Genomic DNA, 26906 nt, shown 5'->3' with positions numbered 1-26906 from the left:
TAGAGATCACTGGTACCGACAACCGCGTTAGGGCTTGTTAACAAAATGAGGGGTAGGCTATAGCGTCAAGGCACGTGAGGGAATCTCTGACTGCAACTTATTTTTTCACTCAGCATCGGCGATTTAGGGGTTGACAGCTCATTTTTGAGTAGGGCAGCATTCGAGCACATTTTCATTCATAACAGTTATAAATGCAAGTAATTTTGTTAAAAGAGCGCCTCTGGCACGTTCACCCTTGAGGAGTCTCGGATGACCTTGCATGAATGTGTAGCGCCTCCCTCCCTCCATCCTCGTACTCACGGCTCGGAGCCTATTCGAGCCCGACACCCCCGCCCGTTTCCCTTCTCCCTCCCCGGCAGCCTGCAGACATCGCCGTATTGGACAAGAGGGAAGAGCTCCTTCTGTATCTCTGGTGGGTACCCACTGGTCCTAAACCGCAGTGCGTGTGACAAGGAGTCAACCTGTCAGAGACAAAGCTCTTTTCTCCGTCCCAAGCGTTCAGTGTAGTAGCCTGTAATCTAACTGATACAGCCACGGAGACAAATGGTAGGGACTCTTCAGATGCGCGAAAAGTAGATTATTTAAAGGACAGGTAGAGACTGTATAAGCGAAGCCACTCGCGTGTGATGTGCACTGACCCACGCTTGATTTGTTTACTGAGCTCAAAGGGTGTTTTGCTTGAATAAAAAACTTTCCAGACGCATACCGTTGAAAGAGGAGCAGGTTGTGGGTCTCGGGAGGCAGGACGATGGGCACCTGCAGAAGAATGTAGCGGGTACCGGACCACACCGCAGCGGGAGGTAAGTTCAGTTCCACATCTGCCTACACAACAAGCGCTTAATATCGCATGGTAGGCTAATACATCTTGCTTAAGTGTTTAAGTGTATAATTTATGTTCGCATGTTTCAACGTCAAAATCTATAGGGTGTTTTCTGACATGATCCTGTCATTGTAGCCTACAATAATAATCTTGAGAGTAGGCCTATATTTGATGCTATGTCAACGTGAAATATGACAAATTACATAGCCAATCTACTGACACATGGCAGCTGGCAATAGCAGTCTTTTCTGTTGAAGCACACAGCCTGTCTAAGACAGGGACTCGTTTCACTCTGTTTTTGAGGGATCAAGCAAGGGAGGAAATCTCATTAACATAAGTTTGGATTAGAGGTTGTGTAGTTGATTTTAAGTGGAAAGTGGCAGTATTTTTGGCATACATTGTTGATTTTTATTCATTTACAAGCAATGACATGATCATTTTCCATTTATGAAATGCAATAAATAGCCTGCTACAATAGACTCAGTGTACCACAATTCAGTTATCTGAGAGTCTCACAAAAGATAGTCACATAGTTTAATAATTTACTGCTTGATATTGCTTTGAGACTAAGATTTGCTCTAAACATGTTAGCTTGGAGATATGTGTTCATACAGGCTACTGTGCAGAGTGATCTTTCCGTGGTATGGATTTGTTGTTGTTTGACTTTGAGCGTGCGGGTGCGGGCACAGGTTCTCAGAAGCTGCGTGTTATCCCCGTCCTCCTCTGAGAACTGGTCCTTTGAGAGCTTTGTAGGAAAACATCTTTCCACAATACTTGTGTTGAACTGCAATATGTGTATATGTGTGTGTGTGTGTGTGTATGTGTGTGCGTGTGTGCGTGTGTGCGTGTGTGTGTGTATGAGAGAGAGTGTGTGTGTGCGGGTGTGTGTGTGAGTGTGTGTGTGCGTGTGTGTGTGTTTGGGTTTGTGTGTGTGTGTGTGTGTGTGTGTGTGTGTGTGTGTGTGTGTGTGAGTGTGTGTGTGCGTGTGTGTGAGCGTGTGTGCATGCAACGTTTTTGTGGGTCTATGTATACATACTTGTATGTTAGAGCACACTGATGTCTGTGTGTGCTTGTGTAAAAAATATGCATATGCAGATGTGCATGTGTCTTTATGGGAGCAAGGAAACATGCTATTTGCATGTTTTTGCGGAAGTCTTTGTAGAACCAAACACTTCAAAGTGAGCACTACACAGAGAAATGGTGTTTCTGTTTTGGGTAATGTAATATGAAAGAATAATGCATCACAGACTTGATATTTCTCTACGTGTCATCCTTCTCCATGTCTACCCTATACTCGATCACTTCAGATCCTCTCAGGAAAAGCATGGAAGGATGAAAGTGGTGTTCCTGTTCCATCCTCTCCACTGAATAATAGCTGAAAAAAAAGCATTGAGTACTGGGCACGAACGATAAGAGGAGGGAGTGTAGTGGGAAGGAAGAGAAAAAAGTGATCCTAAAAGCAGGTCAACGGAAAGATAACCTGAGCATGCTTGGAAAAGCAGGAAACGAAAGATGAAAGGTGTATGGGTGCAGGCGTAGGCCTAGGCCAAAAAAGGAGCATGAGAGAGAAAGAGAGAGCGGAAGAGAGAGAGAGAGAGAGAGAGAGAGAGAGAGAGGATCGAAGGGGAGGAGATTGGAAGACAGACGGGGCAATGAGGTTAAGATGGTGACGGCTTTTGGTCATGATGAAAGCTTTCCTATTTTAACTCCGCTGTGCCATGCATGTGTTTGCACTCTGAGCACGAGGTAACCTCTTGACTGACTGATGGGTGTTTCATTGCTGAAGTGAGGGTGAAGAAAAGGACACATCTGTCCCATGTCTCTGCTTCACCCCCCACTAGATATATCAGAAGTTTTCTACTTTAATTGCTTCTGTCTGTAGATAAGCAACCGCCATATTTTGCGCTAAACGACTTCACTCCCTTTCATCTTTCTTCACATTTTCTTACCTCCTCCTCTGTCTTTTTTTTATCTCTCTCTTTCACTGTCACAGTCTCTGCCCCTTCTCTGTGTTTGGCACTCAAGTTTAGGTATAGTGGCCGCTTTGATTCCAGGATACCGCCATAAAGGCTCAGTGTTCAATTATTCATGCCACGATGAAGCAGGACAATGCAGAGCCCCAGAATTGTCTCATGTTCCCTTGAAGGTCGCTGAGCACCTCTGACCAAAGCTGGCCATCGCCAGTTAGGTGACTGACCAGAGTAATTCCAGCCAAAAATGAGACCACAGGTCCATATGCATAGGTTGATATCTGACATGTCATTTGATCTCAGAAGCCAGAGTAGAAATATCAGAAAGCATCAACAATTTTGCCTGTACAAATCAACTTTTAGATTGTATGGTTATTTGTATTCCAGAGAAAGTGTATCTGTTTGTCTATCAGTTTACCTGATAGACTTCCGTTTCAAGTTCTAGCTCAAGTTTCAAGTTTATTGTTATGTTCATGTCATGTCTCAGTAGCCAGCTCAACTTAAAATAATAAATCAAATAGTAGTAATTAAAGGTAGGCTATATTAATTGTGTGTACTGTGGACTGTGGAACAGCTTCTTCTCCTTTGCTCTTGTTACATTACTGTAGCTTGCATTCTTCATTAACCCAATAACTGTAAAAGATCATAAAGACAGTGGTGCTCTTTGCTGTATCGAAAGGTTATGTAAAAGACAAGAACAGGATCAATACACCAATTAAAAGAGATCAATCAAAATGGTTTTGTTGCTTTCATTGTAAAAGGGTTAGGCTGGTGATTAGCAAGATGACATGCAAACCTTTTGCTAGTCTTTAAAGAAAATTAAAAGAGAGCAAATTGAATGGTTAACAAGATTGGCTGTGTCGTCTTTAATTTAACTAATTAATACAAGCATAGGGAGTTTCCTGAAAGCTAAACGTGTGTCCTTATCTATGTGTTTGTGTCTTTATCTGTGTCTTTGTTTTTTGTGTCTTTATCTGTGTCTTTGTTTTTGTTGATCATCATTTTCAAGGTTAGGGATATAGAACATAATTCTGTCTAGCTGCTGTCCAGTGTCTTACAATGAATAATTAATTGGATCCCTTTTCCCCTCAAACTGCTAATATATCCCCTTTTCCTTATTTATGAGGATAAGTAATGTCATCCACTTGTGGTGTCCAATAGATGGAAAAATTAAACTAAATTTATTTTACTTTTTAATGATGAACTTTTGACACACTACATTTAATATAGTATAGGCCTATGTATATACTTACTTTAAGTAGACTGCAGTACCAGCATAGCACAAAATGATGCAATGGCATTTGACCCATTAAAAGCAAAGGGAACAAAACATTATTATTTATTTTATTTTATTTTATGTGTGTGAACTTTGCGTAAAGCCGTAACAACACACAAATATGTATTTTTGGGACATGAAATAGGTCACATTTCACCTGTGGGATTCAACAGAGAATACAGAAAATAATATCTCATATCTAGAGAATAGGCCATGCTCTATTGGCAGGTAGAGAAGCCATGTTAGTTAGTCAACACGTGCCTCTATGCCTGTGATGCCATTGAAGGCTTAGAAAAACAGCAGCCTCATAGCAACTGATCACTGGCTGTAACTCACCTGAGATCAAAAGCCTACCAGGGGAGGGAAATTTCCATTCCTGAAACCATTTACCAGGCAGGTGGCTCCCAATTAAAGGCTTGTTACAGAAGATTAATTCAGTGGTTTTCTTCATAATTTATGGATAATTGCATCATATTAATGTGGTATTAAACACTGTTAAATAGAAATTAAACTGTTATAAATATAAACAGACAATTATGAAAATGCTTGAACCATTTCTGCACAACCTTGCCATCAGTGAAGGAAATGTTTATATGTGATATTTGAAAAGGTATTTTCACACCACCACTGTAGAATATCGTCAGTTTCAATTTCAGACCATTTTAAGACAGTAGTTTAAATGGCAAATAAAAGCTTTATGCTTATGTATGTACGCACTCATACATACCTGTTTCTAATGACGTCTTTGAAGCAGCCTAGAAACTGGAAGTTTTTGAAGGCATGTAGGATCTACTTGTGATTCAGGCAGTGTCACAAGGGAATGCTGAGGCTTCTATCTCTTTGGCTGACGTCAGCCTTTTGCGTTCACCATGATCCTTCTTCACCAGATAGGTGCCTGATGGGTCTCTGTTATAGCTGCTTCAGCAAAGATCACTGGGGCCACTCGAATGGTGGAGAAGTAGGAAGAAATCCAATGTGCTACTATTATTAGGACCCCCCCCCCCCCTTCTCTCTCTCTCTATCCGTCTCTCCCTGTCTGTCTCTCTCTCTTTCTGTCTGTGCTTTGCTCAAATTATGTGTTTTAGGGTATCTGATATAAAACATTTAAAGAGTTTTGTAGTTTGGTCTGTAGTCACATACAATGTTTCTAACCACTACTGGGTCAGATCCTTTTTAAAACCTATTTTAAAAAATTGTAAAACCAGCAAGAGATGGGTAATTTCCTCTCAGAGACATGGGAAATAACTCAAGCCTTATTGTTTGAGTATCCCTGTGTTTGTCTGTAATGCTAATAGCAAGCGTGGGCAGCCCATATGTACACCTAATGTGTAGGCCTACTGTGAAGGAGATCTCACTTGTTTATGACTCTGAAATTGATGTTTGTTCTTCTCTCTCTCTCTCTCTCTCTCTCTCTCTCTCTCTCTCTCTCTCTCTCTGTGTGTTTAAAAAAAAATATGTGTGTGTGTGTGTGTGTGTGTGTGTTTTTTTTCAACCCCATCAAACTTGGGAAAAATGTTTTTTGAACATTGAGCAGCCCAGAGCTCACAATGGCAAAGGAAAAAGTCTCCCCGCAGTCTCTGCCAAAGCTTTTGAAAGGTGACCTGGCTTTTGTGAACCCACATTGTGAACCATTGTGCGCCGCAGTCCTCTCCTGTTGCAGCGCTTTCATATTCTGCCTGTGCGCTGGCTACCCAGTTGTGTCATGTTATGTTGTGCTGAAATGTTGTGGTGGTTCTCTCTCGCACGTCTGGTTATGGAGTGGGCTGTCTCACCCCTGCCAGAGTGAATGATTTACGAGTAGGAGGATCAGAGGTGTAGAGGCCAGAGGAGGCCAGAAAAAAATGTTTTCCATCCATCTCGCCCCCCCCCCCCCCCCCCCCCCTCCTGCTGATTATTTTCCAACAAATGTTCAACCATTAATCGTGTGTGTGTATGAATGTGTGAGATTGTGTGAGTATGTTTGTGTGTGTGTGTGGTGTGGGTGCGTTCGTGTGGGTGCGTGCGTGTGTGTGTTTGTATGTATGTGTGTGTGTGTGTGTACGTGAGTGTCTACGGCTGACACATATGCACGGAAGCACACACTTGTAAGCAAATGTACTGTAAACCATTAGGAGTGATTTGTGAGGTCGGCTTAATATTTCGAACGAGAGCATTCAACAGTAAAATGCATGCCTGAAAGGAGGCAAATTGACATATTCTTTAATTGGCTGATTCCCCTTCAGTCTGAATGCTCCGTGCGAGATTGATAAAGCCCCAAATGCACAATTGGCGACACAGTAGGTGTTTAGAACACTCGTTCTGCGGACTCCTATTCTATAAATTGACTTGGTGTCATGACAACTTGAAGAAGCGCATCATAGCTTACAGTAAGCCAACTTTCGATGGCTCAGAGCCATCATGCAAACAATGGTGAATAGAAAAGGCTCTCTGCCTCAATTGCTTTCTTTGTGGTGATTTGTGTTATCTTGCTGCACTTTAACCAGTTGGGTTGGTCCTGAGTGAAACGGTTTCCTTGGTGAAGTTTCAGATATTCATTCATCTGTACTCATTATTGAAAATTCAAGAGCCGCAGAGTCCTTGTGAGAATTTGGTCTTTAAGCTGAGACAATATCGGGGATTAAGAATCAGTGTTAAATTGTTTACAGCAATTATCTTTATTGTCTGTGATTTGGTGTTGTGCCCAAGCATTTGGATCATCAAGATTTATATCTAGTGGTCACAGTAACGTTTGGATTTGAAGCACCACGCATAAAGCAGACTAATAAAGATGAAGACATGATGTAAGCCTACATGTAGGAGTCAGACGTTTTTCTTCATTTGAGTGCTGAAGAGATGTAGAGTCAGTGTGCGTCAAGCTAATTCTACATGAGCAGATGTTATTTGGCATAACTAAAAATGGCATGACCTGAACTACAGTTCAGAAAGCGGAGAGATAAGGTTAATTACATTTGGGATTTCTTGGACCTCGGCTCTTTAGCCTTAAAGAACTTTGATATCACTCTCGCTGAAACAAGTCCATAGCCAGTCCATAGAAACAGCTGTTCCGTGAATCAGCAACTTTTGTTGTGTCATATGACATATACCTGAACTGACTACGCTGAATATAACTATGATTTTATGTAGATTTTTATTTGTTTATTTATTTTTGACAAATAAGTACATCTAAACCACAAGTCAATGTCAGTTTTGATGTGTGTTTTTTTGTTCTTTGTGCTCTGAGATAATGGTCTGGGCTTTTGAAAGAGTACTTTAGAATCTGTACAAAAAGTGAATGAAAATGTTGTTGACATGTTGGTAAACACGTTTCCGAAAAGAGCTGTTTTGTACCAAGCACTGGCAAAAGATGAATTATTCTCAAATAAAATGTGCCTTACTGATTATGCCTAATATGTTGGTTGATGCTTTATAACAAAACAGTATTCAGATTATTTCAGGAAAACAAAATATTTTATGCACTCATCATGAATTAGGTATTCAGATGTTGCATGCATGTAAACAGACATGCAGATTGACAGAAGACAGACAGAGAGACAGACAGACAGATAGATAGATAGATAGATAGATATAGATAGATAGATAGACAGCTTTTCTGAGTCTCTCTGTGCCAACACAGTCAGCTCGCACCAGGCTCCCTATCACTCACAGTCTTTTTGAATGGCGGTAATAAGTAACTAAATGCTCTGATTGATTGCCTCGTAGTTTTAGATGGGGGTCGTGATTGGCTTCTAGTTTAGTCATCTCTCCTCTCTCTCTCTGGTGGTCGGAAGTGATTAAAGCAGATTACCTGCGGCCCCTGGGCTCCCTGGTGAAATGCCCCGCTGGCAGGGGAGTTAATTAGGGTGTGTGTGCCAGTGCAAGCACACCTGGGCTTCGCTGCGTGGCGTTCGCTGCGCTCAGCTTATCAACAGCTTCTAATCTATCCTATCTCGTCTGTGAGAGAGGAGAGGGGAAGGAGGTGTGTGTGTGTGTGTGTGTGTGTTTGGGGGGAGTGCACCCTGTGTGTGTCATTTGTTTTTCCCATGTTGGGCTCTGAAGACGTCTGCGGCTGTTTGTGCCGCTCCTTGGCGATGACCCGAGGATCCTGGCTTCTGTGCGCTGCACACAACAGCAAGACGGGCTCACTGTTGAGCGTGGTTATCGGGCTCAGTGGGTGAGAGACAGGTTCATGCATTCAGCAGTTAGCTGAGCACCGGTGGCCAAAAAGCCTCAGGGGTCAAGTGAAGGTCACAATGCATTGTTTCACAGACGCAAACACACTTGCGGCTTCTTCAGTTCAATCAATTCATAATGTGAAGTGACAGCTCAGTCAGACAAACCAGTGTGTGGTTATCAGATACTTAACAGACCATTAAGTACCAATTAAGCCATAATATTAAACATCTATCTATGTTTTCGCTCTTTTTACAAGACCTGCTTTTGTTCTTAGAGCCCTTCTTAAGTGTTATGTTGGTCCTCTCCTAACCACTTGGACAAGAGAGATGGACGCTGTAGGAGGCTGTAAGGATGAGAGAAAATAGTAAATATATCGCATCATCCTTTCCAGCCCTCCCCTCTCCCCTGGAGTTCTGTGTTTACCTGAGAAGTACGATGACTGGCCCATGAGTGAGCAAACACACACACACACACACACACACACACACACACACACACACACACTCTTGGCCCAAACCCCAAACCTGCTCCTGCGGTGTTATGAGATTGTTGAAAAGTCATCAATAACAGAGACAGCGATGTCCACGGCGGGCACCTAAGTCGCCTTTTATCAGGGATCACAAACTGTGTCCCGTCTTAGCGGTGTCATTTTTTTTTGTTGCGGCTGCCGCTGCCGCTTCACTCTGGCTGATCCCGCATGGCAGAGTGATGATCAGGCAGTCCGCTCACGAACAGTGCCAGCTGGAAATCTCAACGATGAGACGAGCGCAAGACTGCAGCACTTAAAGCAGCAACCCCATCCACCTCTCTCTCTCTCCCTCTCTCTCTCTCTCTCTCTCTCTCTTTCTCTCTCTCTCTCATCCTCCTTTCTGCCCCACACATTTTCTCCTCTCCTCCCCCCACACTTTCACTTGTCATCTATCCCCTCTTGGCCCCTGTTCAGTGCTCATCCCCATCTCCTCTCTCTGCTTCTTCCACGGCATGCATTTTAGAGTCAGTAGCAGCAATCCAAAGCCGCACCACATATAATGTCATTTTTTCCTCCTCCCCGATAGCTGAAATGGACCGTGTTTGATAGTAGTGGCATGAGTAAAATGTCACCGGGCAAACAGCAAACTCGAACACTTGTAAGTCAATTTACTCTTTTACTTCAGTGTGATGACATTCAGAAGTACAGCGCAGGCAACACTCGCTCGCAGCTGGCCTCTCATTACTGCAGACTGCAGCTCCGGTTGCTATGGAAACAACAACACCAGAGAACAGGGTCCGCTGGTACCAGAAAAAAAAATTATTAAGAAATAAAACTAGTTTGATAGAATGAAAAACTAGTCGAGCAAGAGAATTACGTGTATGACCTTATTTAGTTACATCAGATTTTGTTTTTCAGAATGTTTGGTTTGAGGTGATTTTGATTTTGTGGTAAATTGTTGTATAAGTGAGCAATCCCAGGTTCCATTCAGATCTTTTCATAATTGATGAAAAGGACTACTACACTTCAGAATATGTGCTTAATGCTTCCTTTATTTTAACCCTTTGTTGACGAACCACGTAAATATCGTTCCTCCAGGAACGATGACGTTGAGTCTAATAACTCCGCCATACCTCAACTGATTTTATTAATGAAAACTTCCTCATAAACGTCACATCATAAGCTTTACAGTGATATGATTGGTTAAGGGATTTGTGGCGCGAAACTGTTTCACTACTTGAAGAGAAAACAAGAAGTTGAAATGTCCCTCTGCCTGCTGCGTCTGAAGGAGCAACGCTGGCTGTCACCATACATCAGACATGATAACGTCGTTTGAAGGACAAACTGGTGGATGAACTGAGGTAAAACAGTCTTTTTATGTGTTGTTATTGTACCTATCCACGTTATTACTTCAAAATCGTTTTTATTTAGCTATTTTTACCAGTAATTGCACCGTGAGTGTGTGACCGTAACATATCGATGTCTGTGTTTACTTCAGCTCGCAACATTTGCGGGTGTTTTAGCAAACTGTTATCTTTAGTAAAATGTTGCTATTTTCAATGTTTTTTGGGGGGTAACGATATGTAAAACATGATGAGCCAACTGCTAGGACTGTCACTTTAGATATGTATTCAATTTGAACGAAATAGCCTGTCATGTGATGCTACAGCAACTCATAAAGTTAGCTGTAAGTTGGGTAGCAGCTTCTGCTCCAGAAATATTTTGCCCACGACGCGTCCTCCTGTCCTGACCAGTGTCTCTCAAATGCTCTATCTATATAATCTCATGTGAAGGACACCTGATTGGTAGGCTATTATATTCCCAAATAAACCAGTTATTTCGTTTTTTATTTAGCCATTTTAGTAGTAATTGCACCGTGTGTATATGACCATTTTGCATGTGTTCACATCAGCTGGTTGCTGGTGTTTTAGCAAACTGTTGTCTTTAGTACACTGTTACTATTTTCAAAAATGTCTTGGGGGGTAACATGGAAAACGTGGAAAGCTAACTACTAGAACTGTTACTTTAGAGATGTATTCAAGTTTGAACGAAAGAGCTTGTCAGGTAATACTACAGCAATCATTACCGTTAGCACGCTAGCTGTACATTTCCAGCTCCAGATATATTTTTGGTTCGACATGCCCGGGACGCGCCCTCCTTTCCTGATCAGCTTCGCTCAAATGCTCTATCTATATCACCTTATGTGAAGGACATCTATTGGCAGGCTATTTTTTACTCAAATAAACCAGTTATTTTGTCGAAATATGTACCACATTTTACAGTTATATGCAGCAAAGTTGATTAGCTTGCTAGATATGATCTGTCAAACATGAAAGGTGCTAATGTATCCAAACGTGATGATTGTGCCAGGGGTCTAACGCAAGGTTTTCGTTTATTGTCGGCTACTTTTGCATATGAAGACGTGTAAATGTGTCATAGCTATTGCTTAGGTCGTAGACTATAACTTCTTGATCAAGGTTATGGCGATACTTGCCAACTAACGTTAACATGTCAAGTGGGTATTTTCTCTACTCCACGTCGAGACGCAATATTTCGTCTTTACGCTGCCACGAAATAACACGGTGTGTGTGTGCATACATGTGCTAGATGGTTTCTGTCTTATTTTCTTGCTCAAGTTGTCTTATATTAGTGTTGGTTTGCAAGCTGGTCTGTAATGCTTAGTCAAGGATTTAATACTAACTTGCTTCAAGTGAGTTCACAGGCTAATGTTATTTCTCCAAATCATAAGTCAGCCTTCCAGTGACTGATGAAAAAGGATATAGTTAGAGGTGATTCAGATTGTATTGTAACAACCAAGTAAGTTATTTACAGGCTTATCTTTTTTCTCCTCATTATTTTAGATGGAGGGGGAGAAGAGCCAGTATGCACGGTTGATGGAGTCTCTCAGGGAAAGGAGACAACTGATCGCAGAGGAGCTCCAGGTCATCGGTGAGCATCAAGGATCATGAAGGGATGGACACTGAGTACGTGGATAGCCAGCTACTGAGTGAAGAGGATGTGGAAGAAGAGGAGGAGAGTGATCTCCCATCATCCTCAGCTGGGTAACTATGTTTGTGTGTTTGTTATTTCTCCAAGTCATCAGTCAGCCTTCCAGTGACCGTGTCTTTAGTGAGAAAGGACATAGTTTGAGGTGATTCAGATTGTATTGTAACAACCTAGTAAGTTATTTACAGGCCTATCTTTTTTCTCCTCATTATTTTAGATGGAGGGGGAGAAGAGCCAGTATGCACGGTTGATTGTCTCTCAGGGAAAGTGACAACTGACTGCTGAGGAGCTCCAGGTCATCAACTACAGGATCATGCAGGGATGGACATGGAGGAGTACCTGGATAGCCAGCTACTGAGTGAAGAGGATGTGGAAGAAGAGGAGGAGGAGGGGAGTGATCTCCCATCATCCTCAGCTGAGTAACAATGTTTTTGTTTGTGTGTGCGCTTGCAAAACTGCACATGTGCACAATTTGTATCGTTACAAGAGCATTACTTGTTATAATAATGACAGGAATAGTGGTAATAGTTTCATTACATTTATATTTACATTTCTACTAATTCTTCTAATTCTTCTAACATTCTTATGACAATCTATTTTGGGTTTGGTTAGCCATTCCCTGACAGGCCCATGTCAGGTAGGAAGCGTAGACGCTTGTTACAGTGTTGTCTTCTTACTCTTGTAGTTCTAGTACTGCTTGTTTGTAAATGTTTAAGTGTTATACCTGGGTTCTTAAAGATTTAATATAATTTATCCATTTTAAAATAAAATTGAACTATATTTTTTCCATTAGAAATCGTGTGTCAGTGTCTTTTCTCTATTCTTGTTTTCGTAACAGAATGATCCATAGAGAGAAGCATTCTCAATCAGCTAGTCTTTACTTCACCTTTAGTCTTTCCTCACTCACAAAGGTTATTGGCTCTTAAGGCAAGGTAAAACATGCCACATTTAGCTATACAACTGAGATGGTTAAATACACTTATATTTATTACATGACCAACATATCTGTGTATTTTGGAGTTGAATTTTAAATCAGGGAATGAAAGCATTCTACTTTTTAAAAATTCTACTCGTCACTTCAACTTGTAGTTATGAGTAAATTGATCATAACTTTTGAACCAAAGGTAATACATTGATTCTGTTTCTTTCACTGAAGAGAGCACAACATTGTCTATAACTCACACACTATATCTGCGATAGCTATTAGGTAAAACATAAGATTTATCTTGACAAATATATGTTTTCGTGTTTTTTAAGGTTGAATTTTGAAGGTATTGTTTAAAAACAATGTATGTTACACTTAAACTTATTAACCATGATGTATACCATTTTAAAGGGCTAGTTCTTCTGATCACAATGATGGGTTTACTATATCTCTAGCATCTAGCATATCCACACAACAAGCCTTTTTGTGTCACGGGGGCATCAAGTATGAAAAACGGAATGTTTAGTGCCATCTGCAAAGGTCCAATAAATTTATCATAACATTTGAACAAAAGGTGACAAATTGGTTCTGTTTTTTTCAGTGAATAGAGGACAAAATTGTGAATCCCGAACATGCTCTAGGTTTTTCTCTACCTACAACAGAAATTGGGGGAAAAATTAGATTTATCTTGACTAATTGATATTTTCGTGTTTTTTGGGGTTGAATTTTGAAGATATATTTTAGAAATATATATGTTCTCTTCAAATATCTTAGCTATATTTTATACCATTTGAAAGCCCTGTTCCTTCTGATTACAGTGGTGGGTATATTGTATCTCTGCCATGTAGCATAATCACACAATACACCTTTTTGTGCCATGAGGCCATTGAGTATGAGAAAATGGAATGTTCGGTGCAGGCAACAAAGGGTTAATAAATAGCTCATGAAGTTCCAATTACTGTCTGTCCTATTAACTAAAACAGATGGTCCTTACTGATAGAGACTCTTGATTTAGTTCCTCCACGCATCATTTGGGTATTGACAAGCTGACTCAATCATTTCAATGGAATTATGCAAATACTGATAGCTTAAACATCCACATGCTGAAATAAGCATGCTTTTGTCTTTGTTGTTAGCTGTATGTCCGTGTCTAAACTAGAGTGTCATCACATTTTATGAAAGGAAATGGTGTATATTTCCTCGGCTATAAGGACAGGAGCAAATTTGTGGGGTTTTTTTTCTTAGAGGAATGTGAAGAATATTTTTAACCCCATCATTATATTTCAACATAAATGCCTCAAATCAAATATATTATGGCTCACCGCAGGGGTATTTAAAATGCTCTTTACTAAAGCACTCGGCGTCTAATGAATGAACATCAACATCATAACCTTAAGAATATTTGCCAGCACTGCAAAACTTCTAGAGCAGTCATTTCCTGTCTGAGTAGTGGCTGTGAGCCAAAATAAAAAATAAATAATTAAAGAAAAAGCATGGCCCTTTTTAAATGAGGGCTGGGAAGATGCTGAGTTGCTTATTCTTCATAATAGGCACTAAATCTGCATGTCTTATCTTTCAGCTCTGCCTGTCAATTTTCAGGGTAACCTTTAAGTCTAAATGGGACTGCATTGTTACCTTCAGGTGGTGGCTGGTGTGTGTGTGTGAGTGTGTGCGTGTGTGCGTGTGTGTGTGTGTGTGTGTGTGTGTCTGTGTGTCTATTTGTGTCTGTATGTGTGTGTGAGAGAGTGAAAGTGATTGTGTGTGTGTGTGTGTGTGTGTGTGTGTGAGTGAGAGAGAGAGAGTGACTGTGTGTGAGCTGCAGTGTGTCTGTGTGCGCATGTGTGTGTGTGTGTGGTGCCTTTGTGCAGCAACAACAGTTGAGGATCATAATGTGTGACAGAGCAGGATATCCAGGCTCCCAGGGACATGTTCCCTCCACAGAAGGAACATCTGCTGCCCAGTATGCTGTAGAGACGACAGCTTTGATGGCTGTTGTCAGGCTAGAGAGGGGCCAGCAGAGAGAGAGAGAGAGAGAGAGAGAGAGAGAGAGAGGGAGAGAAAGAGAGAGAGGCTCAGGAAACTCCGGAGACGGCAGGTGAGCTGAAGGGAACATGTAGTGCAGGGACAGACTGCATAGGATGTTATCCTATTACCAGCAATTTATTGACCTGGGTCTCCAACGCCTGGACAGTTTCAATTACGGGCCCTGTATGTTTGACTTAAAGAGCATATGTTTGGATACAATCTGATCACACTCATGATTAAATATGTAGAACTACACTGTTAGAGATTCTGTTTTAATGTGCAGTGTGTTGGATAGGTTGTGTGTGTGTTTTATATTGCTGAGCAATTAAGTACAATTAATGTATATGTGTACATAACTTTTTGTACCTGTAGGAACTGTAGGAAGATGTTTTCAGTAACCATTAGTTACCATGACCACTGGAAAAAAAAACTTTATGGTTTTATTTATTCTCATTGTACAGTACAGTTACAAAGCCAATGAAATCCAGTTAACAATTCAGCAGAGATGCCAAAAAAATAGGAATGATTTAGTGATAAATTGAAGAATATGACTGCACACTGATGTCCCTGTCCAGTCTCTGACTACCTCTCTGCCCTCGTCCTCATAATCACTCCTCAACTGTCTTCTCCTCTCCTCTCCTCTCCTCTCCTCAGGCGTGGCTCACAGCTGTCCATCACCCCTGTGACTCTTAGTAGAATGGACACCCCGCTGCACTGGGGCCACTGGCCTTGTCACTGCATGAGGTAAAGCCCCTCGTCGCCTCGCCTCGCCTCGCTGCAGCGTCGCCATGGAGACAGAGAGCTACACCACCCTGCGCCTGGAGACCAGCGACGGCACGGGGACGGTGGCGAGCGTCGTCGGCGGCCTGGAGGGCCACGGCGGCTCGGCCCTTCCTCCCCCCGCGGGGTGGCAGACGCCGTACCCCATCAGCTTCCAGGTGTCGCTGACCAGCTTCCTGATGCTGGAGCTGGTGCTGGGCTTCAGCAGCAACCTGACGGTGCTGGTGCTCTACTGCTCGCAGTCCAACCTGGTGGACTCGGTCAGCAACCTGGTGACGGTCAACCTGCACATCCTGGACATTGTGGTGTGCGTGCTGTGCCTGCCGCTGACGGTGGTGGTGGTGCTGCTGCCGCCCGGGCGCGACCTGGCGCTCATCTGCTGCTTCCACGAGGCGTGCGTCACCTTCGCCAGCGTCTCCACCGCCATCAACGTGCTGGTCATCAGCATGGACCGCTACGACATCTCCGTGCGGCCGGCCAACCGGCTGCTGACGCCGCGCTGGGCCGGGCTGCTGCTGGCGGCCGTCTGGGCCGTCTCGCTGGCCGTCTTCTTCATCCCGTTCATCGAGGTGGACTTTTTCGCCTCGGAGGAAGCCGCGGCGGCGGCGGCGGAGGAAAACGGCGGCGCGTCCGTCACTGCCGCGACCGCCACCACCCAGTCGCCGGCGGCGGTGTGGCACAACCGGACGTTGCTGTGCATGGGCGGGCAGGGCTACCACATGGGGCTGGGCATGTACTACCACCTGCTGCTGCAGGTGCCCACCTTCTTCGCCACGGTGGCGGTGATGCTCTTCACGTACTCGCGCATCCTGCGCGCCCTCAACATCCGCATCGGCTCGCACATGCGCAAGAACCAGCGGGGGGGCAACAACGCCGGCGGCGGGGGCGGCCGACGAGGCCTGGGCTGCCGGGGTCGCCGCGGACGCCGGCACCGGCGCAGCAAAGCCGAGCAGCAGCAGGAGGAGCAGGAGGCCGCTGAGCAGACCAAGCACCTCACCCACCCGCCGCTCATCTCCTCGCCCACCCCCACGGCCACCTCCCCTCCGGCCCTGTCCACCGTGCCCCTGGTGGGCGGAGCGGACAGCAGCGCGGCCGCGTCCCCGTCCCCGGCAGGAGGGGCGGTGGGGCTGGCGGCGGCGCCGGTGCCGGCCTCCCTCGGGGTCCAGGCCTCGGTGTCGGCCATCATCGCCCTGCGGCGGGCCGTGCGGCGGCACCGGGACCGGCGGGAGCGGCAGCGCCGCGTCTTCCGCATGTCGCTGATCATCATCTCGTCCTTCATCGGCTGCTGGGCGCCCATCTCGGTGGCCAACGTGCTGATCCTCTGCCTGGGCCCCAGCGACACGCTGGTCTCGCTGCGCCTCTGCTTCCTGGCCATGGCCTACGGCACCACCATCTCCCACCCGCTGCTCTACGCCTTCACGCGGCAGAAGCTGCGCCGGGTGCTCAGGGCCAAGGTCAAGAAGCGCGTGGTCTCGCTGCTGCAGGTGGACCCCTCGCCCGGGGGCACCGTCATACACAACTCCTGGGTGGAGCCGCGCAAGAGCCGCAAGCTTCGCACGGAGGGGAGCGACGCCACGGACCGCTGCCTGACGGAGCCGCTGTGACTGTGCCACGTTCAGCACTGCAGTACTACAATCAAGGATCCAATTGTGGATGCCAATCGTGTTCTAACCACAGAGCTGTGAAGAAAGCTCTTACACTACTCAAAACAGTAATGTCTCCAAGTGGTCTTCAGAACCCTATAATCTATCTCAAATGGAGCACCCTGGGAATAATGTATTATTACCCCGGATGTAATGTTCAAACACATATTTTGAGTAGTGTTTAGCAGGCATATGTTGTCAAGTGAATATTTTGTAGTTGTCATGTTTTTTAGCAGAAATGTAATACAATTTTCAAAGACTAGATAGCAATATAATGTTCAATAAGGGCAGTATCTAGTTAAATCTCTGCCTCTTTCCTGTGTCTATGAATGTAAATCTTCTATACACTTGTTAAAGAACAGTACTAGTTGATGTAAATGTTTTCTTTGGGACAATTATTTTGTATTTGAGTTGAGTGAATAACTTAAGGAAAAGGTGAGTGTATCTTGATACGATCTGCCAGCCTATTTTCCGCAGTCCAACAAAAGGCAAACACGGGATGCCAAAGGCGCGTTCATTAAACAGCTCATATGCTGGTGAAGACAGGGGTGATAGAAATGTAACTGTACCATCAGGTTTCCTTAGCAACTGCTAGTGGGGAAAAGTTTTACATCTGACCACCAGCATACCAGATGAACACAATACATGCAATTTCACATGCAGATGCTGTTCTCAGTCTCGTCCCGGCTGTCTGGCCCCTAGCCACTTCTCTGAATACTGACTCATACACCCCCGCACACATACTATGCTACAACACTTGGGATTTACACAATGACATTGTACAGGTCTCGGCACCTAGTCTATGTTTACACCAAAGGTATAGTCAACATCCTGACAAGTTGTTAAATCAGCTGCTCGGTATGAGAGTCGAGATGCAAGATGGGGAACAAACGTCCATCTTAGAGAGCACACACACACACACACACACACATAGACTCACACACAGCCATCTGAGAAGAGAGACAAAATACATACATAGACGCAAAAAAAAAAACAACAACAAATTTACACAAAATACCAGTTAGCTTTGCCCTGTCAAAAAAATAAATAAATAAATGACTCATGCCTTAATTCTGCTCAGAGGGTATCCAAGGTGCTGAATGTGTTCTGTGTCAAAATGAGAGTAAGTGGATAGGGAGATGTTTTGACATTGTATTCTATGTTATAGAGAAATGTGTCTGTAGGTCTCTCTTTGCCCGTCGGTCTTCTTCACTGTTGTGTCTGGACATCCAGTGTGTGCCCCACAGTTGAAATTGTGAATTGTTGTGACGGTAAATTGAGCATGATGTGTGTGAACATAATGTTTAATTTCGATGTGCTTTTTGTAACGAATGATTGTTTCTAATTAAGATAAGTGAGGGGTGTGTGTCTTTTTAAAAGGCTTTAATGGCTCAGCCTACCTATAATTGAATTGTAGGTGATCCAGTGCATTAGGTTATTTGTATGCTTGTTGGAAGGTGTGTGTATGTGTGTTTGTTTGTATCTGTTTGTTTGTGTGTGATTGTGTGTGTGTGTGTGTGTGTGTGTGTGTGTGTGTGTGTGTGTGAGAGAGAGAGAGAGAGAGAGAGAGAGAGAGAGAGAGAGAGAGAGAGAGAGAGAGAGAGAGAGAGAGAGAGAGAGAGAGAGAGAGAGACTGCACAAGTGTGCAAGTATTTCCAGAAACAATGTGGGATGTGATGTATATAAAAAAGTAGATTCAGGGTCAAGTATAAACACTAATTGTTGTACATACTTAAAGTTTGTACATATTTCTTGACTAACAAGTCTGTAATCTTTTGAGTACATTCTTTTATGTGCAAGATTGGCTTACCTCAGAATCACATATTTGAAGTCATGTCATATGTACATTCAGTAGGCTACTACAGAACACGTATAAGATCATAAGTAGGTTAGCTTCATACACATGATGTGAAATGACAAATAACATTGTACTTAAGTCAGTGACTGCACTGCTCACATTTCAGTGAGTGCCACTTATCATTTGATATCTCTACGTAATGAATAATGTTGTTCTGTGTTGCTCTTTATATGTATAATATATGAGAATAGTACGGTAGGGATAAAATGTGATGGTGTTGTTTGACTAGTGACAGTGAAACAGCGAAGCAAACAGATGAAAAAAACAAACAAGCAAAAGTGATGTGGTAAGCCAGAGGTTCAGGCTTGTCTCTGACACCCAGTTACACAGGTGTAACACCTTTGAATCCTGGGAGAAATATCTCTCAGGAAGAGAGAACAAAAAAACAGACAAAACAAGACAGCCAAAGGCCTGTTTATACTTTTGTAGGTTGACTATTAATGTGGTGACTGACAAGACAATAAGGGTGAAGGGGACTGCAGGGAGAGATATTTTTATAGCATCTGCGATCTGGGTATCGCAGAGTTAAATGCAGTATGTTGGACTTAATGACACAACATGTTTCTTTGTGTTGAAATAGACGCACATCCAAAGCCCATGCACTGCATGCACTCACATGATGTTGCAATTATTATAGTATCTCCACTGTGCTGTTTTCTTGTATGTAAAGAATGTCTGTTTCAATAAATCTGACAGGTATCATCCTCTTTGCTATTGTGTGGCTTTTGTTGCAACACTAGGACTGACTTAATGGCCAGGCAATGTGCTCAGGGTGACTAAAGAGGGAAATTTCAGCGAGACTATCTACAGTATGTGCTGAAATGGCTGTTAGTTTAAGTTTGTGGGCTGTGCAGAGCACTGTGAGAGAGTGATCACTCTCGCTGAGAAAACGTGCTTCCTGCTGTGTGGGCTGTAGCTTCGGGGAGAGGGAGAATCAAGAGCGCGGCAACTTATACAACAGGCCACAACACAGACACGCACTAATGCACGCATGAACACAGACACACTCACACGCAAATCCTCCCTTCTCTCCCTCACCTCATACATAGTAGGCCTATCTCTCTCTTATACACCCACACATACAGAAACACACACACACACACACACACACACAAAGATAGCGTAATGATTTTCCAACTCTGTAGACCTATATAAATATCACAATACAAATTTTCAGTAATGGATTTCATCTGAAATGTTCACCCCTATTTCATATACCAGCTGATTTGTCTCACATCTGTCTCCATTGCTGATCCATGGGCCGACCACATCATAGCCATAGCCATCAGAGCCATTTGCTGTCAGAATACTGGATTCAGATACAAAAACATGAAAATAACTCATCATAGCTAAACATGGCAGATTTACTGTAAACAGATCAACTCATGCAGCTAGTGTTACTTCATCTTCCGGTGACCTTGCTCCCAAGCATCTGAGTGTCTAGAGGATGGATTGCAGGCCTATCCAAAACAGAAGAATCACAATGCCCTTATCAAAAAGTCCTATAGGATTCAAATCAGATTTTTGGAACCAAGATCCAATAGGAAATTCAGTAGGATCCTACTGGTTCCAAAATCTGATTGGAATCTGATTGGAATCCTATAGCACTTTTTGATATGGGGTGACGAGAGTTTTTTGGCCAGATTGCTTTCCGTAGACAAAAGCAAGAGTGCACAAGGTGATTATTTTCCCCGAATGCGTTGTCTGTCAAGGTTTTGGGATTTAGTAGCGTTGGTGAAGACTTGCAGGGTTCTCTCAAGGTGAATAACAGTGAAAGGTAGGCCTTTGTTATTTTTATTCAAAATATACAGTAGGATTAGTTTATTGCATAAAATAGGAATATGGAGAGATAACATTAGCTAACCTTAGTTAGTCACCACACAAACTTTTTGGAATCTGCTTTTCTACAAGGGGCGTGCTTAGCCTTATAACGAGGCCTACTTTATGCTACTGCTAGAATATCTGACTTTGAGATGTAACTGATACATGGCAGATTAATTTTATTTGTCTGAAAATCGTATTACTGTAACGCTAATTCATCACACTCGAAGCTCATTATGCTAAGCTGCCAAGCAGTGAATGTGACCTTGAAAATGTGGAATTAAACGCTAACTTTGTCAACTTAAGCTCAATAGCAGATTCTCATTCTGGAATCAGAAATAAGGGGAACCCGTGTATGACAGTTCAAAACGTTAATTCCTCAGATTTTAACGTTATGCTGTATATCAATTAAACACTAGTCAATTGTAAGGAGCAGGCCTGTTTGAAATACCCTAACGATGTTTCAGTGTCGGTGAAGGCCATCTTGTGATTAATTAAATATCAGGTAAATGGGAGTTTGGTGCCCCCAAGAGGTTGTTGTCAGGGAATGAAAAGAGGCTACTGTCAATCACATTTCAAATGCATTGTGGGTGTAATGAGTACAAGCCGAAATAGCTCAGTTGGGAGAGCGTTAGACTGAAGATCTAAAGGTCCCTGGTTCGATCCCGGGTTTCGGCAGAGTAGCTGGAAAGCATTCTTTTGTATGCATTCGGTGTGCAAATTGATAGTTTTGCCATAGCTGTTTAGCTGACATCAGCGAACGGCCATGTCAGAGTTGTGTAGAGCCCGACACAGAATCATCGTAGGGACATGGTTCTGTCCTATGTGCGACGAAGAACCGAATACAGAAGCAATGGCACTTTAATCAGTTAAGCTATAAAGCCAATCAATGTCACCAATTAGCCTACGCGTACATTACTAATGACTCAGTTACGGTGTCTGAGCGCTTTGGTTTGATTAACGACCGTGTTCGCCATCTCGTAGTGGGCTAGGTTTCAATTTTCCTATGTGCAGTGTACATTACAGCACTTTTCGTCGTGGCCATATTTTCAGCCATAATGGAATGGAAATTAGTGTTCTCAGAAAGTGGTCTAACCATAGAAGTAGGCTGACATAAACAAACATTCACTTCCGCGTTGAAAAATTATGCAGATTACTTGAACGCTAGGCGGAGCTGTTCCATCACAAACAAGGTAGCCAAAAAAAAAAAATACAAGGTAGCCACACTGATAATGCGGATTATGATGTCCTTAGCATATAAAAACTAACACTATGTAAGTCTAATGCTTTTTTGGTTGTAAATAGTTCATATCACGTTATTACCAGTTAATACTGTAAATGGCTGAAACTTGCAGAAGTGGTTATGTTATTTGCCCCTCTGTTGTTGCGGCCTGGCTTACGCAAGGCCTACTGGCATGTCAGTTCTCCATACATGCCAGTTAGGTGGAAGCACTGTTCTGTTCACCAAGAGTGGTTCTGCAAGCACAGCGAACAAAACATAGTGGGGGCATTTGCGTCACATCCATTGAAAGTGAAGCGAATGCCTCACTCACTTTCCTCCCTTGCTTCACCCCTCCTGTTGGTGCACTAATCAGCAAGTATACACTCAGTGAATGGAGCTCTTTGGACCGAGGCACAAGTTGAATTGGAGGGAGCGAGGTGCAGGACAAACGGGTGGGTGCAGTGTGTTCCCAGTGACGGACAGATCGCGCTGATGGAGTCCAGTTTGGCCGATGGCTTTCAGTAACTGATTGACAGATTCAGAAAAGAACACATTTAAAGTGCAATTTGTATCCGTCACGACAAGCCCTCCCCATTAAATCTCCCTATTTCTTTTCTACGGAGAGATTGAGGGAGAGCGAGCTCAGGCTGTCAGTTGTGTGTATGCATGACCTTGGCCTTATTGTGTGTGTGTGTGTGTGTGTGTGTGTGTGTGTGTGTGTGTGTGTGTGTGTGTGTGTGTGTGTGTGTGTGTGTGTCTGGGAAGTTTTATGGTGTGCAATAGGGCTGCAACAATTAATCGATTAGTTGTTGCCTATTAAATTAATTGTCAACTATTTTGGTAATCGTTAATGGGTTAGCCTTTAATCTTTTTTTAGGTATTTCAAAATTCTCTTGATTTTTACTTTCTTCCACTCAAATATGTTCTACTTCAATTTTTCTTCTATGATAGTGAAGCAAATATAGTAAGACATATCATGTACCGTGTGGTTAAATGGATTTAAGGACATATTCTTCATATAGCTGGTTTGATTTGCATTGAGAGATGAGCTTATGGAAAGTACTCAATGCCAGACTCTAGGTATGGTGAAGGGTAGACCTATGTCAGCGGTGGCCAACCCGCGGCTCGCGAGCCACATGCGGCTCTTTGCCTCCTCTCGTGCGGCTCACGGCTGCTCAACTGATGTTCTCACTTCTCCTCGGACCTAAACGTTTTCCTTTTGAAATAGCCTTTATTTCCGGTAAATAAAAAATAATTTCAGAATTTGATAGTAGCCTATTGCCAAAAGTAATTATTAATAGTTAACAATAATTGTACCGTCATGATATGCATAGGAATTGGCCAAAACGAAGCAGGCGTGTTTATTCTTCAGCCAGGTTTAATGCTACTGTTGCAATCAGGAATACCCTGAAGCTAATCATAAGTAGAAGGAACACGTACCATTGAAAAGGACCATTTATTGTTTTGTAGCATAACCCCTCTGGTTAATATGTCAAAGTAATCAAAACAAAAGCACTCTGAGGTCGCAAAACTCCGCCTCGCGCATCCTGCTTAACATCTCGCGCGTCCGCTTAACAAACAGACAAACCCCGATGAAAACATAACCTCATTTGCGGAGGTGATATGTTTCTAGCCTACACATTAGTTTGGTACTTGGTATGCCACGGATTCATAAAGCTTCAAACCTGAACATTTCCTACATACTTTTGCAAGTAGGCTGGTAATGGCTATAGACGTCAGTCACTCGTTTTCTTTTTGTTTATTTTCTTTTTAAAAGTTAACTGAACACTTGACATTGCATTATCAGGTGTTGGAGCATTGCTCATGCCTATAAGTCATTCAGTGAGGGGGGATTTGATGTGTGTCTGATCTTTTTTCATTTTCCAATGATCATTTATCAATGATCATTGAGCATCTGCCAAGTGTCTTACTTTAAATGAAAAACAAAGGAGCTATAACTGTAGGCCTAATGTTGTGCTGTTGTAGTATGGACGCCTTTTTTGTTGTGCGGCTCTTTTGACTTTTGTGGATTTTTTTTTGGCTCTTCATGCTAGACTGGTTGGCCACCCCTGACCTATGTGATGATGTGGGGCTATTTTGATTCCAAAGGCCAAGGGAACTTAATCAGTATGCAAAGTACCCTGGATCCGTGAACTAACTGGCCTATAAAAATAAAAAGTATGCTTGCCTCTAATTTGGGGATATACATAGGGGTGTGCATACTCATGCCTTCTGTATTTTAAGGAAGAGCATGTTTTTATTTACAATACATTATTCATTCTCAACGAACATTTGTGTCCTTAAAGGTTGGAAAGGTTTTCTTCATTGTTTTAATGAAGGCATTAAGGTCAATTTCCAATTGATCATTTTTATTCCTCTTTTTAGTCAAGTTTAGAATGGGTTCATAGACTTATGAGCCCATGCTAACACAACTGTATATGTACCGTGTGGTTAGATGCATTTAAAGACATATTCTTGCCTTCAGGACACACACATTGTAATATTTCCACCATTTTCTGGCATTTTATCAATTGAACAGCTATTTTAGTTATTGAGAAACTAATAGAAGGATTGATGATTATTTTCACGACTATGAAGATAATCATTAGATGCAGAGTGTGTGCAGAACTCTCAACAGCGGCTCAGATTGAATACACAGTCAGTTGGTGTTGCTGTGTCACAAATTTAATTCGGTTATGCCTCTAATTGCTGCAGTAGCTTATGTGGTCAGAGGTTTTGGAGGGTTTTGGCAGAGACTAGCCTAATTCCCCTTCTGGTGCCCTTGCATAAAGTGTGTGTCTAACAGCCATGAGGATGTGGTCTTTTTATAATTCCCAGAAACTGCCTGATCATTCTGGGTAGCCTTTTTAATTGCAAAACATGCACAGGGTAATATTATTAGATAAGGAAGTCCTAATTGCTCAAATATGCGTTACAAAACTTCATGCCATAGCACCCACTAGGAAAACATAATAATATGGATACTAGACAAATACTGCAGGAAATTTAAAATCAACAAAACAAGTCTCTGTGGCCTCTCTTCACCCAAGGTTGGATTCCCATGCACTTTCTTCAGGGGAAAGGCCCCAAACTCAGTGGACTGCCCCAAGGCCTGATTCAATTTTGTTAATTGAATTACATATTCAGGTGGAGAGAGCCACAGAGTGCCAAACGTCAGAGGGAGCACTTCAGCCAATTCAGTTTGCTCCAGTTAATCCCAGCTCCCATTCAGAACGCACACAGCAACCCACTGGCATGTTCTGGTAAGTCTGGCATGGCCCGCGGCGTTGCGTAACACTGACTTACACAGTCACAGCAAACACATCCTGGTCTATTTCGTGTGCGTTTGTGTATGTTTGTGGACATGTGTATGTGTTCTTTTTCAGTCTGATGCGCCTTTGTTTGGTGTGTTTAGTGAAGGCCTGAGGGTGGGAGAGGGATAGGGATGACATGGAGGACAGCAGGATGCAGGCAGATGGCAAGCCACACAGAGCACCAGAGTGAAAAATATTAATAGGAAAGATGGTTGAAAGAAGGGTGTTAAATTTGGGCATTGAAATACTGGACTTGCTTTGCATTTGTTGTTGGAAGCAGTTTATTTTTTTATGTCGGAGGAAAGGGTTGTTTCGGAGGTAGCCCTGTTTCAAATATGAGCTTTCATTTTTATGTTTTAACATCCAGTAATTTAAAAGCCATTCTCAAAAAAAATACACTCGTTTAAAGTATTTGTAATTTGTATTTTTTTTTTAGTCTTGTCTTTGCACCTTTGTTGATCAGAGAAAATGGGTCAGGATTGAGACTTTGCAACACAAGGCGAACCTGTCCCTGTAAGAAACTACTTGAACAGTAGTCATGGTAACCGCAAAAACGAAAAGAAAAAAAAACCCTGGTGTTCTGTTTCCACGTCTCCATATTCTATCCACTGGTTGCTGCAAACCTCCTCGGCTTTAGGAAGAGCTTGACTGCTGGGGCTTGTGGTCAATTGAAACTATTTACACTGGATGCCTTCCAAATCCAACTGCATTATTCAGTGTTATCTTTTCATTGTGCCCCCCCGCTGTTGCACCTAGCCCCTCTGAGCCTGCTCCCATTGTGACATCAGAAAGACGGTCTCCATGTACACCATGGTGGAGATCAGAAAAAGAACACACAGGAGGATCATGGGATTGAAATGGTCATCCCCCATCGCAAACAGGCCAGTGCTAGCACTTTGTACCGTAGTGTGTGCTGATTTTCAACTGTGGCCATGTGCATTGAGGGACTGTTTCCGGTTGGTACCCAGCAGTAGTGGCACCACTAACTGGAAGCGCTGCAACTAATTCTTTTGTGGCGTAATCCACTAATCACGGCATACAGGCTTTGACACATAACGGACAGAGAGCTGGTTGGGTTCCGGACCTCGCTTTATACCAAATTGTTTTTCTTCTGTTGACAGAGCCTCTCCTCACCTGGGTTTTACAATACAAGCCTTTTCTCTTTTGCGTCATACTCAACTTAATTAGTTGTGTTTTCTCCCCCCTTCCGAGCAGAGCAATGAGTCAGCATTTCTATGCATGGAGTGTAGTGACAAGGGCCTGGCGGGCTATAACTCGTGTTCCAGCAATCTCTGTCAACATGAGCATAATCAAATACCAAAAGCTACAGCATTTAATAGCCTTGTGTGCAGCACAAGAGCTTGTCTTTACATAGGCACACTTACGTGTGCACAACGTGAGCGAGAGAGCAAGGCACGACACGTGAACAGTCGGACATTAGTAGCTAGTCCGTCTCCGGAGAAGAGAAGCCACATCGTGTGTAACACCTGCCTGGTGTGTCATCTCCCCATTGTCAAGCTTGTCCAAGGTTTAATGAGGCGAGTGCTTTTAAAGGCCATTGACGTGGTCTTGATGGGCATGAGGAGTGCAGGGAACATCGTGCAACATCACTCACACCTTTCATG

At 43.1% G+C, this 26906-nt stretch overlaps 1 protein-coding gene and 1 non-coding gene across 2 annotated transcripts; both read left to right on the top strand.

The window, feature by feature from the left end:
- Nucleotides 1-481: 481 nt before the first annotated feature.
- LOC134092836 (G-protein coupled receptor 22-like) lies at nucleotides 482-18588 on the top strand. The gene is made up of 3 exons (XM_062545944.1): nucleotides 482-800; nucleotides 15298-16019; nucleotides 16083-18588. The coding sequence occupies exons 2-3, from the start codon at nucleotides 15432-15434 to the stop codon at nucleotides 17025-17027; spliced, it is 1533 nt and encodes a 510-aa protein (XP_062401928.1). The 5' UTR covers nucleotides 482-800; nucleotides 15298-15431; the 3' UTR covers nucleotides 17028-18588.
- A 2762-nt stretch (nucleotides 18589-21350) lies between these two features.
- On the top strand, nucleotides 21351-21423 carry trnaf-gaa (transfer RNA phenylalanine (anticodon GAA)). The gene has a single exon. It is a non-coding gene; the product is annotated as a tRNA-Phe (tRNA).
- The last annotated feature ends 5483 nt before the right edge of the window (nucleotides 21424-26906 follow it).

The sequence above is a fragment of the Sardina pilchardus genome, chromosome 9, assembly GCF_963854185.1.
Source record: "Sardina pilchardus chromosome 9, fSarPil1.1, whole genome shotgun sequence".
In the NCBI taxonomy this organism is placed as follows: domain Eukaryota; kingdom Metazoa; phylum Chordata; class Actinopteri; order Clupeiformes; family Clupeidae; genus Sardina; species Sardina pilchardus.
Note: the sequence above shows the minus strand (reverse complement) of the source record. Positions and strands in the feature narration are given on the sequence as shown.